Source organism: Castor canadensis, chromosome 5, assembly GCF_047511655.1.
Source record: "Castor canadensis chromosome 5, mCasCan1.hap1v2, whole genome shotgun sequence".
NCBI classification, from domain to species: domain Eukaryota; kingdom Metazoa; phylum Chordata; class Mammalia; order Rodentia; family Castoridae; genus Castor; species Castor canadensis.
Genome location: NC_133390.1, coordinates 147,359,866 through 147,376,141, shown reverse-complemented (window position 1 = coordinate 147,376,141; position 16,276 = coordinate 147,359,866). Strand labels below are relative to the sequence as shown.

Sequence of the window (16,276 nt, the reverse complement as noted above, 5' to 3'; positions counted from 1 at the left end):
CAGCTGGCAGAATGAAGAGCACCAACAGATGCTCTTCATAATAATGATAATGAAAGGATATGGCTAGGGCACCTATTGTACGGCCTATACCAACAGGGGCTGAACTTACTACTTAAGCCCTTTTATTCAGAAATGAAAGATATCACCTGTCATTAAAATTCACTAGTCTTCAGCCAATTTTGGAGAGAAATTTCCAGGGCATGAGTCCTTGTCTCATGCTTCTGAACTCACTGCTTAAAGTTGGCCTATACTATTCATATGTCTAACATAGGCTCCTGGTGCCAAGTAGCTTTTGCTTCAGTATGAACCATAGAATGAAATCCAATGCTTCTATACAAATATAATTTAAAGTAGTCAAAATTTGCAGGTGTGTATGTGCACGAGCATGTGTGTGTGTGTGTGTGTGTGTGTGAAAAGGACATTTGCCCAACCCTCAAAGTGATCTCAGGAATGAACATTTCACTCTGAATTCGAAAAGAAGATTGTGGGGATTTAGTGGAGGAGAATGAAGAGGGCAGGCAGAGCAAGTGCAGAGGAAGTTGGTGAAGAGTTCATTCTTATATGATTCTAGATGTAGGTCTTAGCAATCACTTCCTGGAATGGACCAGGCAGGGGCTATGGTCACCTCTGGTATGACAGAGGTCAGGGGTGGCACATATACCACATGTTTACCTTTTTTGGCCAGGACAGAAAGTAGTAATTGATCAATGTACTCTTTTCTGCAAGATCCTTATAACAATATAGTACTAGCTACATAGAGGGTATTCAAAAGAAATTAATTGGATTGGATCTCAGGTTCTTTCTTAACACAGGTTCCTGAGAAGTTGCTATCCCTTTACTGGGATATACATATAATACCACGAACTTCCAACCCATGCATCTAGATATGCTCTCAGATGGCAGCTACTATTCACTTATAGCTATTTAGATTAAAGTCAAGAACAATAAGAAAAAGTTAAAATTCAGTTCCTAAGTCAAGCTAGTCACATTTGTATTCAATAAAAATAAGTAAAATAAAAAATTTTCAGTATTCAATTGGCACCACATCAGACAACACTGACACAGAACATTTCTACCATTGTGGCAAGATCTACTGGATCTGCAGTGTTGTAGATGAAATGATTGTTTCCACACAGTACATTCATTCATTCATCCATTCCATAAATTAATATTTGAGCAATTTTTATGAGCTAAGTTCCATTACACATACTGGGGAAATGTCTACCAAAAATCAAAATGTATAGTATCCCTTCTGAAGTTTATATTCTAGAGGAGACAGATGACAAACAAGAAAACAAACAAATATATAGTAATGTGGTCCAGCTATAAGTGATAAGAAGAAACATAACAGAGTGAGGGGATTGAGAGATCTGGGTGCCATCTTGGATAGGATGATTATAGAGAGTCTCTTTGAGGGAGTGGTAGGTGAGTAGAAACCTGTCTTGCTGAAGGAACAAGCTCTATGACTGTCTGGAGTGAGGGTGGTCTAGGAAGAGGGAGGAATAGCATGTGGAGGATTCTGAGGCAGACCCAGGCTTGGCAAGTTTGAAGGATAGAAGGAAGGAGAGGGCAGGAACAGTTCAGAAAGCTGGACGGAGAAGCAGCCAGGGAAAAGATCATGAAGAGCTTGGAAAGGTTGTTGGTATTTGTTCTGAATGAGGTGGGAGCCACTGGAGATTGCCAAGAACAGAAGAGTGATCATGTGGTCTGACTTTCTGGCTGCTGGAAGAGAAGGCTTTTTGGAAGGAAGAGTGGAAATAGGGATACCAATTAGTTTACTGTGGTCAATGTCAGCTGAGATTAGGGTGGTTACTACAGATGAGGTGAGAAATGGCTCTGAAGACAAGATGACAGGATTTGCTGATGAGTTTGGATGAGAACTTGAAAGACAGGGATTAAAGATGATTCCCAGGATTTTGGCATAAGCATCAGGACAATTAAGCTGATGAGGTACCTGGGCGTAGGAATGGACTTGTGAAGTGTGGTAATCATTCTCCAAGACCACTTCCAATGTTTCCTAATTCCCAGTATTTATACTTTTATGTAGTCAGGGTTGACCTCAGTGATCAAAGAAAAACTGTAGTAGCACCTTTTGTGTATGTATGTGTGCATGCTAGGCTAAAAAAGGCATCATGGTTTCTTTGTTTCTCACTCAGATCATTTGGCATGACTTTCCCCAGCTGCCATATCATGAGGATACTCAAGAATTCTATGGATGGGAGGCTGGTGGTTTCAGGCCAGCTCAGGGAAAAAATTTTTGCAAGACCTCATCTTGATGGAAAAAACCTGGGCATGGTGGCACAAGTCTATCATCTCAGCTTTGGCAGAGAGCATAAAATAGGAGGATTGTAGTAAAAAGTGATCCAAACTAATAGTTTCCAAAGTAACTAGAGCAAAAATGGCTGAAGGAATGGCTTGGGTGGTAGAATACCTGCCTTACAATTGCAAAGGCCTGAGTTCAAACCCCAGTACTGCCAAAAAAAATTATAAAAAAAGAAAGAAAGAAAGAAAAGAAGAATGAAAATGGAATTCTATGGAAAGGTCCACATGGCAAGGAACTGAGGCCTCCTGCCAAGTACTAGCTAGAAACTAAAGCCTTTGGCGAATAGCTGTGTGAACCATTCTAGAAGTAGAGCCCCAAGCCCCAGGACAGCCCTCAGATGACTGAAATCTCAGGATAGAGTCCAAGACAAATCCTGTCAAATTCTGACCTACAGAAATACCAAATGAGAATGTTTGCCATTTAATGTTCACAGGGCAATTTGTTGAACAGCAAAGCATTCTGATTTATGAGATAGCTAGTTACAGAGCAATTGATAGCTAATATAATGGGAGGCCTGACCCAAGAAATTGTGTGAGATGATAAATGCTTACTGTTATTTTAAACTGTGAAATTTTGGGATAATTTGTTACATAGCAAGATTTAACTAATACATGAGAGGAAATCAAGAGTTCTGTTATAGCCATATTAAGTTTGAGAGTGCATTAGACATCCATGTGGAGATGTTACCTGAGTGACTTAGACACATCTCAAGTCCAGGGAAGAGTTGAGACTAAAAATATGAACCTAAGAGTCAATGCTTAGTTGGCATTAAGGCCATGATGCTGAATGTATAAAAGAAGGTTTGAGGACTCCAATATCCCGAGACCAAAAAAAGCAGGAGAACCTTGCAAAAATGGACAGAGAAGGAGTAAAGTGATATAGGAAGGAAACTAAGACAGCAGAGTGTTCTGGAGCCAAGGGAGGACAGTATTCCAAGAAGGAAGAAGTAATGAATTATGTCCTATGCCATTGAGGAGTAGAATAGGATGGACCCCAGAACTCAATGGATCAGGTAGATGGCTCAAGCTCCAATCACTACATGGAAGGAGAAAATAAACAGTAACTATGATATTAATAAAATGAGCTCCCATCTACTGAGGATACAAATTATGTTAGAAAATAGGTTGATTTTTTTGAAGGTGGTACTGGGATTTGAGCTCAGGACCTCTCACTGTTGCTAGGAAAGTTCTCTACCCCCTGAGTCACACCCTCATCCCTTTTTTGGTTTAGATATTTTTTGAATAGGGTCTCAACTTTTGCCTGGGCTGGCCTGGACTGCTATCCTTCTATTTATGCTTCCCAAGTAGCTGGGATGACAGGTGCACACAACACCCAGCTATTGGTTTTGCTAATTCTGCGCTCCCCCCCTCCACCTTCCTCAGGCTAGCCTCAAGCCATGATCCTCCTGATCTCTGCTTTCTAGGATCCTGCAGCTAGGATTACAGATGTGAACCACTGCACCTGGGTAGGATGATTCTTTCTAAGCCCCTGTATTTGTGCTACACAAGGAAAACTATTGTATATATGTCCAAATGTACACAGCAGAAGCAGGGAGATATAAATGTCAGTGTAAGTTAAGCAACTTGATTTTTGCTTCAAATTTAGCTCTCGTTTGTCAAAGCCAAGTGTAGGCTAGCCAGTAGAGTCAGGAGATGGGGTGAAGTGAGGTCTTCAACTTTTATTCTTGAAAGTGTGTCTTGGGAGCCTTTATACACCATCATTTTCCTGTGTCTTTCGTAGAGGATTTGCTTTTATACTTTAAACAAAATTGCATTCATTCCCCACAAGCACATTTATCTAATCTCTGAAGATATATTACAGAGAGGAAAGCTTTGTCTTGTAGGAATTGCAACCACTTCACACAGTATTAGGCACCTGTCTGTCTTCCCTTATCTCTTTTCAGCAGCATTATTAGGGTCTACTCTTCACAGCCAGCTTGTGGCATAAGGAAAAGGATGCTTGCCTGCATGAAGGGGACAATTTCTGGTTACAGATGGAAAGCAGAGTTGTTTTCTAGAAGCTAAATGTCTGAAATTAAGTCTTTTAGACAAAATGGTGTACTTGTCTTTCATAGTTGTTGGTAAAGAAGTAGAGACTCTTTAAAAAGCAACAAGGAGCAACCATTACCACAAAAGACATTTTTTAGAACCAAACTGAGGTATTCAAAAGAGAATTAATTGTTTGCCTCAGTGAGAACCATATGGTCTTTCTTTGGAGCTTCCATCCATTCAAGGAGAGGATAGCAGAAAAATAGTTGACTTTTGCAAAGGAGAAATGTATGAGGCCTGTTTGGGGCCACCATGTTGCTGAATCACAGCCTTCATTCAGGTCTTAGCCAACTGTGGATTCCATGATGGTGCCCACACATTTGTGACAGGCCTGTTCTTTTTTACTCTGGGAATAAAATAATGAGCAATTTATCAGATTTTGTTATTGGTAAAACTGAGTCTTAGGTAGATGAAATTACCCCAAAGCAATCCAGGGAAAGTGACCCTATACTCTTGAGAAGATTATACAACCCTATTCTTCTGCTGAAGTCTGGCCTTTACTCCCAGTGGGAAGGTTTCTCGATGTCCCAGCCACTGAGCACCCCAGAACCACAGGCCTGCTTTTTTACCAGCATTGGCATTTCTACCATTACTTGTTACCCACCTGATTTGTATAATCAAGGTTAGGGCTCTTTCTTCTCATTAAAATGCTTTGGTATTTTCCTGGGAGCCAAAGTAGGGCACCTTCCATTAAGTGACTACTCTATTAGAAGTCTATCCTTGCAGAAGAAATAAACACTAATGTTAACAGTGATACCTGTTGAGTGTCTTGCACATGCCAGGGGTTGTTCTAAGCTCTCTATGTATATTATTGTATTTAAACTTCAAGTTAGGCAATATGCCCCATAGCTGTTCTATTTTGCAGAGAAGGGGACTGAGGCATGGTGAGTTGAAGTAGATCATGCAAAATTCCCAAGGCTACTAAGAAGGTAGAATGAGGATTCAAACACAGACAGAGTCATATTAGCATTTGAACCCTGCATAAAATAGGCTTCAATGATAAAAGGGAGATGTGGTCAGTATACAGGCGAGCAGAGTGTGGATTGTGGACTGGCCACTACTGAGATAAAGCCTGGTCAGTGTTTCATTTAGGTCAGTGTAGGGGACAGATGTCTGCATAACCTAGGGCGAGATGTAAGAATTGGACCAGAAGATGATGGATGATAATGCCTAAGCAAATAGAATGGAAGAAAAATTCATTTTTAAACAGCCTTGGGCTTAGAGAAATCAGCTCAAAATATATGACAACAATTTCCTCTCCAAATGTATACAATTTTCATGAATTGAAAATGAATTGATCATCTTTGTACATAATTTTACTATGGTCAAAGCATAAATTTGTTTTGAGTTACATCCATCTCAAACTTTCTTCTGTAAGTTCTTTTAAGAAAGAAAGCCCAAGTATTTTTTTTTTCTGAGATGAAGCCTTCTCCCCTCTTACATGGTTCTTCAACATTTACAATTATTTAAGTGTCCTTCCCAAAGTTGTCTTTCTCATGATAGTTTATATTTGGAAGTGGGTGAAACACAAATGATGAATTTTCTTTGTATGTTTTTATATACACAAGCTCAAAGAAATAAGTCCAGCTTTACCTCTGCAACCTTTCTACAATCTAATTTACAAATACATTTTAAAAGAAAAAGGAGTAGGCAGAGAGTTCATATGATCAAGCCTCTATACAGTTCTGTGAGAGGGATGAGGGTTCTAATTATTTGGTGAGACCCCAATGCAGGGGAAACTGGACGAGCAAAAATTATATTTAATGAGCAAATCCAATGCATCTCCCATCACCAGTGCTCAAAATCATTTCCAAGAGATTTATGTATGTGGTTTACCCTTGCAGACCTTTTTGCAAGGGCTTAGGCTGCTGTGTAGGAGTGGAAAGTATCAATGTAGCAGAGAAAAGAATAGAAACACCACAAAGACTTTATTCCCATCCCTCTGTGCTTTGTGAACAAGTCCTTAGGAACAAGTCCAGGGTCCACATACTTTAATGGGGGCGTTCCATATGGCAGGATGTAATAAGGGAAGACTAGATTGATTGTTCTGTAAATTATCATCTGTGCTGCCAGACTGCTTAGCTACAATGTTATGAAGTCACTGATGGTCAAGAAAATCGTATACATTTGGAGAGGAAATTCTCTCTACAGAAATTTTTAATAAAAATACTGACAGAATGAATAAGCTGTCATATCCTTCCTTTCTGAAGTGGTTAATAACATACACTTGGTTTTTAGTTTCTTGGACCTTTTAGTATGCCCTAGGAATTAATTCTTAAAGAAATGTGCTTTTTCATGTCTCTATTCAAAATGTAAAACAGGAGGAAAGGGCGGGATTATATGGGAATACATAATTCCTAGTTAACAATTCAGCCAGAATACCCTTCTACAATGAGCACAACATCTCTAAGGATAGGGTCAGACACAGGCTTGTGATGTATCAAAATTATAAATAATTATAGCAATGAATTCATTGAATCAATCAATTTCAGCAGTGGGACGCTAGGGTGGACAGGGCATAAAACTCCACATAGCTATCAATTGCTCTGGTTACAGCTGGCTGTCAGCCAGAATTCCCCTGATCCATGTTAGTTAAATGCACATTAATCTGAATTTGGCAGTGTAATCAAGGACCTAACTGAACTGTGAAATTGAATTCTGCAGTAGAACATCATTTGACCATTTTATGCCAAGGCTGGGGAAAAAAAAAAAGACACAGTGAGGGGAGGGTGAGAGAAAGAAAAGAAGGAAAAAAAAATCCTGCTGCAGCATCTATTTGTCACCATGGCTTTCTGCACTGACAACAGGGACGCCTTTGGGAGGACGGTGCTGGACTGCGGTGTGCAGAACAGCCATGGTGTGAGTCTGTGCTCACAGAATGGGGACTATGGAATGTTCCATGATGGATGGAGAGTAACATGGATGGGAGGCAGCTGCTTCTAGCACTTGGGTGTGATGCTTCCAATATACCTTTCTGGAGCACAATAAAACAAAGAGACTGCTCATTTCAAAAAGGAAAAAAAGCCAAATTGGGTGCTGCTTGCTTCCTGGGCACAAATCAGATGTGCGATAAAAGTGAATCACAGTCTTCCATTATCTAAGCATGGAGAGGACATCTTAAATTTTCCTGACTTGACTCAAAGGAAAATTTTATCTGGACCAGCCTTCATTTTGGGAAGGGTAAATGATAGCTTGTAAGAGTTCCTGGGAGAATTACTAACTTACTTCCTTTACAGGAACATTTTAGAGACTGGTAATTAGGCAAAGGGGATTCTTTAAGTCCTGCCTCCCTCCTGTTGTGGTTAGCAACTCCACTTTTCCCCTGCTATGGGCAGGAAACACCACTGATTTGGGGGTGGGGTAGGAGGCTGTTCCGTGCTTGCCCACGTCTGGGGTGTACAGCCTCACCTATGGCTGATGGTCTCCTTCAGTGCCTCTCCATCCTTGGGTTCCTAGCCTCTCATACTCTGATCAAGGTAGTTGCTGTCCTGAGAGCTCCAGTCTGTCTCATTGGAGGGGTCTTACAGAGCTATTTTATTTCTAATTGTATCCTAATAAAACAGTCACTGCTTCTCCAAAACTTTGACTTGTCCCCAGCCATGGTCAATTTTCTTTCAAGTTACTATTTTCGTTAACAAAGTAGAGCAGCCCTATTTAGTAATGAACATTTCACATTTGCCCTGGCTGGAGGACAAAGAGGTGTGGCACACCATTCTCAGCTGATGCTCAATGCTGATAGAAGAGACAAGCACATTTGTGTACTGAAAATGAGTAGAGGTCATGAACAGGCCCTGGTGGCACCTACAAATTTAAGGCATCTCCATAAGGTTCTGATGCAGGGAGCTTGGGAATTAGGTTATGTTACAGATGGTTAGACACCCTCACTGGATTTCCAGACTTCAGATAGTGGAAAGCTGTCCACCATGTTGAACATTTTGCCAAGGAATCTGCCACAAACACTACGTCAAATTTCCATTTAGACATGTAGGAATATACACCGTGTGACACGAAGTTTGAAGAGTCCTGCACTTTCGTGCCTTACAAAATATATGGCAAATGCACACTGAGAGAGTTCAGACAGGTGGATATGACCTCTGCAAACAGGCGGAGCCTAGTTTATGAAGAAATAACTAAATCTATGATCAGCAGACTCAAACATACTGGTACTTCAGGTTCTTTCTCCACCTCTGGATTGGCATATCCAATTAACGCCCCCAGAGTTTCAGTTCCAAGAATACATCCTCTATTCAAGAGCAGATTGCTCTGACCTGCCATCCCTCACTGACTTAGCAATGTAGAGGGACTCTGAGCCTGTGGGGATTGGCTCCTCACCTCAGAATGTTGTTCAAATGTGCCAGGGCTCCTGGGAGAACAGGGATGGGGGTGGGAATGTGCAATACCAGCTTAGATTCATTAAGTTTTAATTTGGTTGTGGGAAAAAGTCACTCATAATGACCAAAATACAATCTACTTTGAAAAACAGAGCATTCATGGGAAGATGTATCTATTCATATGCAAAACATGCCTAAAGTCTCCTTTGGAAGGGACAGATGTTAAAGATGTACTGAGTCACCTCCTTGCATGCTTTATGAACCTTGATGTACATCCTGTAGGTTCATTTATATAAAGAAAAACAAACCTAAAGGCAGTAATACCCAATGTTATATTAAGTGAATAAATGATTAATTTTCACTTCCAATCTTTTTCCCTCTCAGATTTTTGATGCAGCCCATCAGCTTTCAGTAGAATTGTTGTTTCATAACATATAAGGGCCCTTAATGAGTCTATGAAAGGAGTGTGGGTGGGATCCTCAGTTGAAATGGAGTTGTTTTTGTTCCTGGAGAGGTGGCTGAATTTGGGCGTGACATGTATTGTAAGGAACAGTGAACCACTAAATTATTTATGCAGAGAGACTGAGCGTAGTGTTTTTAGTGCTTTTCCTTCTAGAGAAAGCAAAGTGAATAGCTAAAAACATTGCACAGGTGACCTCAGGAGGAAGATCTAGGGAATCTTGCCATACTTTTCTTTGCAACCATCATTCTTTACTCAAAGCCCCTTAAGATGCCATCTGTTTGGGATACCCAGAGCTGAAGCATTGGTCACTTTTTCAGCCCAGTGTAGAGGAGATAGTGGGGTAAGCCGGAGGGGGGCAGGTTGGTAGGAGATGTATAGGTAGTTCTCAGCCTCTGGCTTCCATAGAAGGTCTGAAAAGTTTGCTTCCATTCTAGAGAGTAGATCAAACAGTGGGTGGTGGAACTGGAGTCCTCAGATCAGCTCAGTTGCTAAGATTTTGCATGGTCTCGAGAAAGTCATGCAGTTACTCTGGCCTTCTGTGAATCACATCTCTAAAGAAGGAAGTTATACTTATGAATTATGCAAAGGGACTGGGTCGGTAGTCAGAGAGAATTTGTTCCCATATTTTGAAAATATGTAGAAAATTATACAAAGAGAACATTCTTATGACTGGTATTAGCATATATGGGTACATGTTTTTCAACAAGAAAAATAAGGAAAAGGAAAAATAGGAATAAGGGTTAACATTGAATCCTTGCTTTATGCTAACTCTTTCATGTTTATTTATCTTATTTAATCCTCACCACCAGTTCAAAGTATTGAAACACTGTACAGATGAGGGCACTGAGACACCAACAAGATCATATGGATAATAAGGTTCAAATCCAGAGAATATGATTCTAGAACTTGCACTCTTCTGTATTGGGTGAGAAAAATCTGATTCTTTGATTTAAAAAAATTAAACAAGGATACCACTCAAGTTATAAAAAGCACATTAGAGAGTGCTGGGGATCTTTTCTCCAAACACTTTTTTTGTAGCTTGTGGTTCCAGTTTTTAGACATTCGTAGTCTGGATGATGATAAGGAACTTCTCAATATTTCTATCCTATCAAGATCAGAAAGAATAAAGAGCACTCCCTGTGTATCCCAAATCCATCCATGCCTCCTCAGCAAGGTTTGGGGTACTGCAACATGTGGGTCCACGCCTCAACACCTCACCTCTACCTTTCTGCCCCTTAGTTTTCTTCTGGGGAAATGGGAATGTTCTGGACAGATGGACTTTGAAGTCAGAGGGATGAGGTTTTGAATTGTGGCTGACCATCAGCCTTCATATTCTTGGGGAAGTTCATCAAGATTTAGCTTCTTGGAGTCTCAGCTACCTCAACTACAAAACAGAAGAAATCTGAATTCTTCTGGACTTGCGAGGACAAAACTAGGTAATGTCTGCAAAATGCTTCTCGCGGGCTGCTGCTGTGGCTCAAGAGGTAGAGCACTTGCCTAGCAAATGTGAGGCCCTGAGTTCAAGCCCCATTACCACCAAAAATAAGTAAATAAATAAATAATAAGCAAAATGCTTCTCATGGTGCCTGGAACACAGCTACCCTAATACCTCAGCCATCACTTGTTTACGTGCTACACACACAGACTGATGTGTAGATTACATGTTTTAGTAATTAGGCTATTCTAGCCGGGTGCTGGTGGCTCAACCTATAATCCTAGCTACTCAGAGCCAGAGATCAGGAGGATCACAATTCAAAGCCAGCCTAGGCAAACAGTTTCTAAGACCCTATCGTGAAAAACCCTATCACAAAAAATTGGCTCAAGGTGAAGGCCCCGAGTTCAAAAAAAATAAAATAATAACAAAAAAATAATTAAGCTGTTCTAACTTTATTTAAAAAATTAGGCTGTTCAAAAAATTTTTTAAAAATTAGGCTGTCCTAACTTTATTTAAAAAAAGAATTAGGCTGTTCAAAAAAAAAATAACCCTAATATGACATGATGAGGGGCTTTTTTTTTTTTTATCTCCATTTGATAGATAAAGAAGTGGAGGCATAGTTAAGCAATTGCTCACCCAGTTAGTAAGCAGCAACATTAGGACCCAAACTCAGACAGTTCATCTCCAAAAAATGACATCCTGAACTGCCCCAAAATACTCCACCAATAATAGCTATGGAATGATAGTTCTCATTTGGGGCTGATTTTGCACACCCTAGCCCAAAGGCCATTTGGTGGTGTTTGGAGATATTTTGATTGTTACCAGGGAGGTAGTGATGCTTTTGGAGTCTAGTGAGTAGAAGCCAAGGATACTGTTAAACTCACTACAATGCACAGAACAGTCTTTCATCACAAAAAAAATGACCAGTTCTAAAATATCAGTAGTATCAAAGTTGAGAAACCCTGCTGTTGAATGAAACAGGATGATGCAACCTAATTGTTGAATTAATTGCTAATTTAATTAATGCTATAAAGCAACTCCACTACTTCAGGTATTAAGAAGAATTGTAAGAAGGCAGGGTGATGGTGTGGCATTCTCAGAAGCCACCTCTATGCCATGAGGATGTTGCCTTTATCTGGTGAAAAAATCCCAACTTTGCTATGAGCTAACTGACTAGAATGTTACTGAGCCTCCCAAACCCTTTTCCTCATCTGTACAACGGGGGCAAGGACTCTTGCCTGACAACGCTGCCAGGCTCAACGAAACAACGTGTGTATCTGGGACACAGTGGATGCTTAATAAACCAGCAGAATTATTATTATGATGGGGGCTTCTCAGTGGCTGCAGCTGGAGCAAGGGGTGATATACTGGGCCAGCACCAAGACACATGAGTCAGCAGCTGCCTGGTCCCTGGAGAGCACTGAATGAGCAACATCAAATAAACTTTGGCAATTTCTCCAGCTAGTCCCCCTCACTGTAAGGCAGACATATCTGCAGGGAGAGTGGGAGGCAATTCTCTCTGCACATCTGGCAGCTTTTACAGTTTTGTGTCTGAATGGTGCTATATGGTTTTGGTTTGGCTTTTCTTCCCTACCTCAAGGCTTCATCTGCTCAGCCCCAGTGAAAAATATTTGTAAATCGAGAAGAAATGTTAATATTAACAGATTTCATAGTATTTTTTATTTCTACCATGCTAGCAGGAAAATTAAGTAGATAGATAATATTGAGAGGAATTTTTCTCTTACTGTGAGTTAACACTACTATTGTAAATTTTCTTTAGGCCAAAATTTAAAACTGGTCACACACACACACACACACACACACACACACACACACACACACACACACACCCCTCCTCACTTTTGCTCCATCTGGATACCTACATGAGCTTTGTGCTTTCTCCTCCTATTTGAACATTATCCACCCTCCTGCAGAAATTTCTGGGAGGCCAAGTCAAATGATCTGAGTCGTGATTGCTATTTCTTGCCTCAGCTGGAAATTCAAATGTGATTGGTAGATTTTTTAAAAAATGGTTCTAAAGACACAGACACCTAGGTCTTTTTAGAGAGACGTTATATTTTTAATCAAGTAAACGTTTTAATTACAACATGCTACCCGCCTCCTCACCTCCCACAAAACTTGCCTGTGAATTTCTCACTGGTTTCCTAACACACAGAGCAGAGCCTTGCTCTTCGGAGCCCTGGAATATGAGGGCTAAAAGCCCCAGACAGATGTTCTCAAGGCTGAATATGCTGGTATTGTTTTTCCTGAGCCACAATACTTTCTTCATTGTTTCTGGGTCTGGCCAAACCTGATTTCAGGGCAGATCTGTTTTGAATTATATTTGGAAGTCTGCAGGAATAAAGTAAATTACCCCTTTTCTCCTTCCTTCTTTCTTCCTCTTCAGAACCTATAAAATTCTGTTGACACTGGAATTTATCGTGAGTTTTACTGGCAAATTCAGATGAACCTCTGAAATAACATATGTTCATTTAACAGAAAGGTACTAGACTGGAAGACTCATCAGGCTTGGACTATTGTCTGTTTCATAGCCAACTATGAAATCTTAAGTGTGTTATGTGACTCTCTGGACCTCAGTTTCTTCCTCTGGAAAACAAGTGGGCAGAGATTGCTGGTGGTCATGTTTAATCTCAAAAGCCTCTAGGGATTAGACTAATGGGTAAAATGAGTGAAGTGCACTGGGAAGGACTGAATGAAGTGCACTGGGAAGGACCTCTCACAAATTGGGGAGCCCATTCCCTTTCAGTGGTGCGTCATTTACTGCCAGCCAATTCTTTTCCCATGTGATGAGAATATGTGGGTCCAGGGATAACAAATCATCCCCCCCACCTTTTTTTTTTTCAAGAGAAGCCTGAAATTCCAGAAACTGACACTTTTAAGTGACATGTCTCAACTTTCCTATTTTCATATTGGAAGCAAGTATTTGGTGAGCCATACATATCAATGTCCAAAAAATGACTCCAAGCTTAAAAGACTGCTGACTCTGAGCAACATTTTCTCTATGACTATGATCAAAACCAGACCTTTGTCCTTAACCTAAGCCCCTCCGTACAAATACACACACACACACACACACACACACACACACACACACACACAATCCCATTCTTTACTCCTAAGTAAAACAACTACACATGTTCAAAACCTGAGGATATACCTCCATTCAGCAACAGAACATGTTAGTTTGAATATTTCTTTCCAGAACTATGAAGGGGTTTTCTCCATCATGGTACTCACAGTGATGTGCATAGGAAATAGATTAAATTATCTCATGTATCATGATACATGGATATGATTCCATGAAGCTTTCGGCTATTGGTGAATTAGTCCACTTTCCAGCAATTGTCCTGGCAATAATGATAGGAAGTAAAGGCATTTATGATACTCTAACCATGGGTATTCAAATAAATTAACATGGCGAGATAAAAAAAAACATTGAGATTGTTTGAATTTTAACTGGAGGTGCATATGGCAGGCCTTCATTTCTTCAGATTTATTTTTAATTTTATGTCTTGGGAACTAAAGTAACAGCTTTTTGTTTTTTTCTAAAGTATAGCTTAAGTCATTTCCAGGATGTCCTTAAATGGCTTCTCTTCAACATCTTGGATTGGATTTATGAGATGTAATAAAAAAAAGAAAAATATTGACTATCTACAACCAACAAAGCAGATGGATGCAGGCAGGCTTGCCTCCTAAAGTTTTCTGTGCTTCCTACCACCATGCCATCAAGGAGAAAGTATTTGATTCAAATGTAGTGCTGTCCCTGTTACAAGTCATGCTCTCCTCAACTGGTTTGAGACCTCTAGGTAATTCACAGTCCACCCATTTCTACTTCTGCTGCACAGGTGAGGCACAAAAACATTGCTAAGTTACCATGGAAAAATCAACCACTTCTACATTTGCCAAGGTATTTTCCAGAAGACTTAGATCTTCATGACAAAGTCTGTGCTTTTAATAAAAGTTCAGTAACTTCTCTAATAGTCACTTTTTGGGATATCATGGACCAGCCAAATTTCAAAGCAAATTTCTAGCAACTAATATTATTTTTTTATTAAGAGAAGAATTATAACCAATAAAATCAAAAGCAACTATAATGTCTAGCAATCTGGTATCTATTATCCCCAAATTTCATACATAAAGTGTTATTTCAGTACAAAAATATTAGAAAGAACACACTCTCAAAATGAAAGACTCTCTTGAGCTGAATAAAATCAGCTTTATTTAAAACTTGCCACATTATACTTTTACCTTTCCAACAGGTTCATGTAACCTTTAAGAATGTGGGACCATTGTATTATCTCTTCCACTGGCCTATAATTGTAGAAACTTAAGAGTTTAGTAAAATATGGTCCCATAATATTTACCATTGGTAAATCAGAAAATCCTTCAATTAAAATTTTTTTTGCCTTTTAATCAGATATCTTGTAGGAGATTCCAAAAGATAGTTTTTGATTTTAATGAAATATGTGCTTGTCCTAAGGTTTTTGCCCTTGGAGTTCAATGATAAAAATAAAGTAGGCTTTTGATAAAGATTCTCACTGAAAAGGCAAACAAACTCTTTGGATCTGACTATATAAGATTATGCTCACACCTCTTTTGTGTTGTCACACACTTGAGGGAAAAGAGGCAAAGAACATTACCTTTGGAATGCACATTGTGGGCTCGGACAAGCGAGGGTAGGTGTAGGAGTTGTAGGAGTGTCCTTGGGAATGAGTTTTAAATGCACTTGCTCCAAATGGCGTCATGGGTTCCTGGAGCCCTGAGCCTGACCTGGACCTCTGCCGCATGGCTGGCTGAGGGCTTGTCTGATTCAGGTATGATGACTTTGGCCTCCTGTCATAGTCATCCAGGCTTGGTCCCCAGTCACTTTCACTGTATGCAAGACTCTCCTTTGAGCACCTACTGGTCCCTGCAGTTCTAGAAGGTGTGAATTGGAATGGGTAATCCAAAGGGGAGCTACTTGAAGCTCGCTGATATTCCCACTTGAGGTCTCCATATTCGATGGGTTTGTTCAGTGAGTCCAAGTGTGCATGATAATCAACAGGAAATCTGGCTATGTCAGTTTTCAATGGCTTCATCTCAGAATAGAAGGCCTCCCCATGTTTCATTTTTGTGATGTGTCCATTTTGCTTGCTGGAATGGCTGCCTTTATAGTAGGGATCCAAATCATCTCCATAGAAACTCTTTTCTCTGTACTTTTCAGTTGTATAGTCAGCAGTAGTATCAGATTCACTAGAATACTGTGAGAAGGTGATGAAGCCATTTTCTTCTGAGTGGCCTTGACCATGGCTGGTAGCTCCCTGATCTGGGGTGGGTGGACTTTCTTTCCTTAGGGAGTTGGAGCGAGTCACAGAGATGTTGTCAAAATCCTCTAGCAGGCCATTGATGGAGGTTTCCTTGCAGGGTTTGTTTCCTCTAACGATTGTCTGGGAATAATAAAAAGAATAGTGTTTAAAGAAAACATTTCATGTCTTAACATTGCTGGGAGAATTCCACTCCCACCCCAGACCCTAAGAATATTTTATAAAATAAAAATGGCAAAGAAAAATTGTTGCCTGATTTCAGTGGCAAAATAAATAAAATATTAAACAATAATCTCAGTTGCAAATTTTGGCTTACTTATCCCAACAGAGAGATCAATTATTCAACATAAAA

General features: G+C 40.0%; 1 protein-coding gene across 5 annotated transcripts in view; it reads right to left on the bottom strand.

Moving 5' to 3' along the window:
• Positions 1-16,276, bottom strand: part of Pak5 (p21 (RAC1) activated kinase 5) — a 342,537-nt gene that overhangs the window by 22,092 nt on the left and 304,169 nt on the right. For all 5 annotated transcript variants that reach the window (XM_074074350.1, XM_074074352.1, XM_074074353.1 and 2 more), the window contains one exon: positions 15,262-16,047. In XM_074074350.1, coding sequence (XP_073930451.1) covers positions 15,262-16,047 — 786 coding nt within the window. The remainder of the gene's footprint in view (positions 1-15,261; positions 16,048-16,276) is intronic.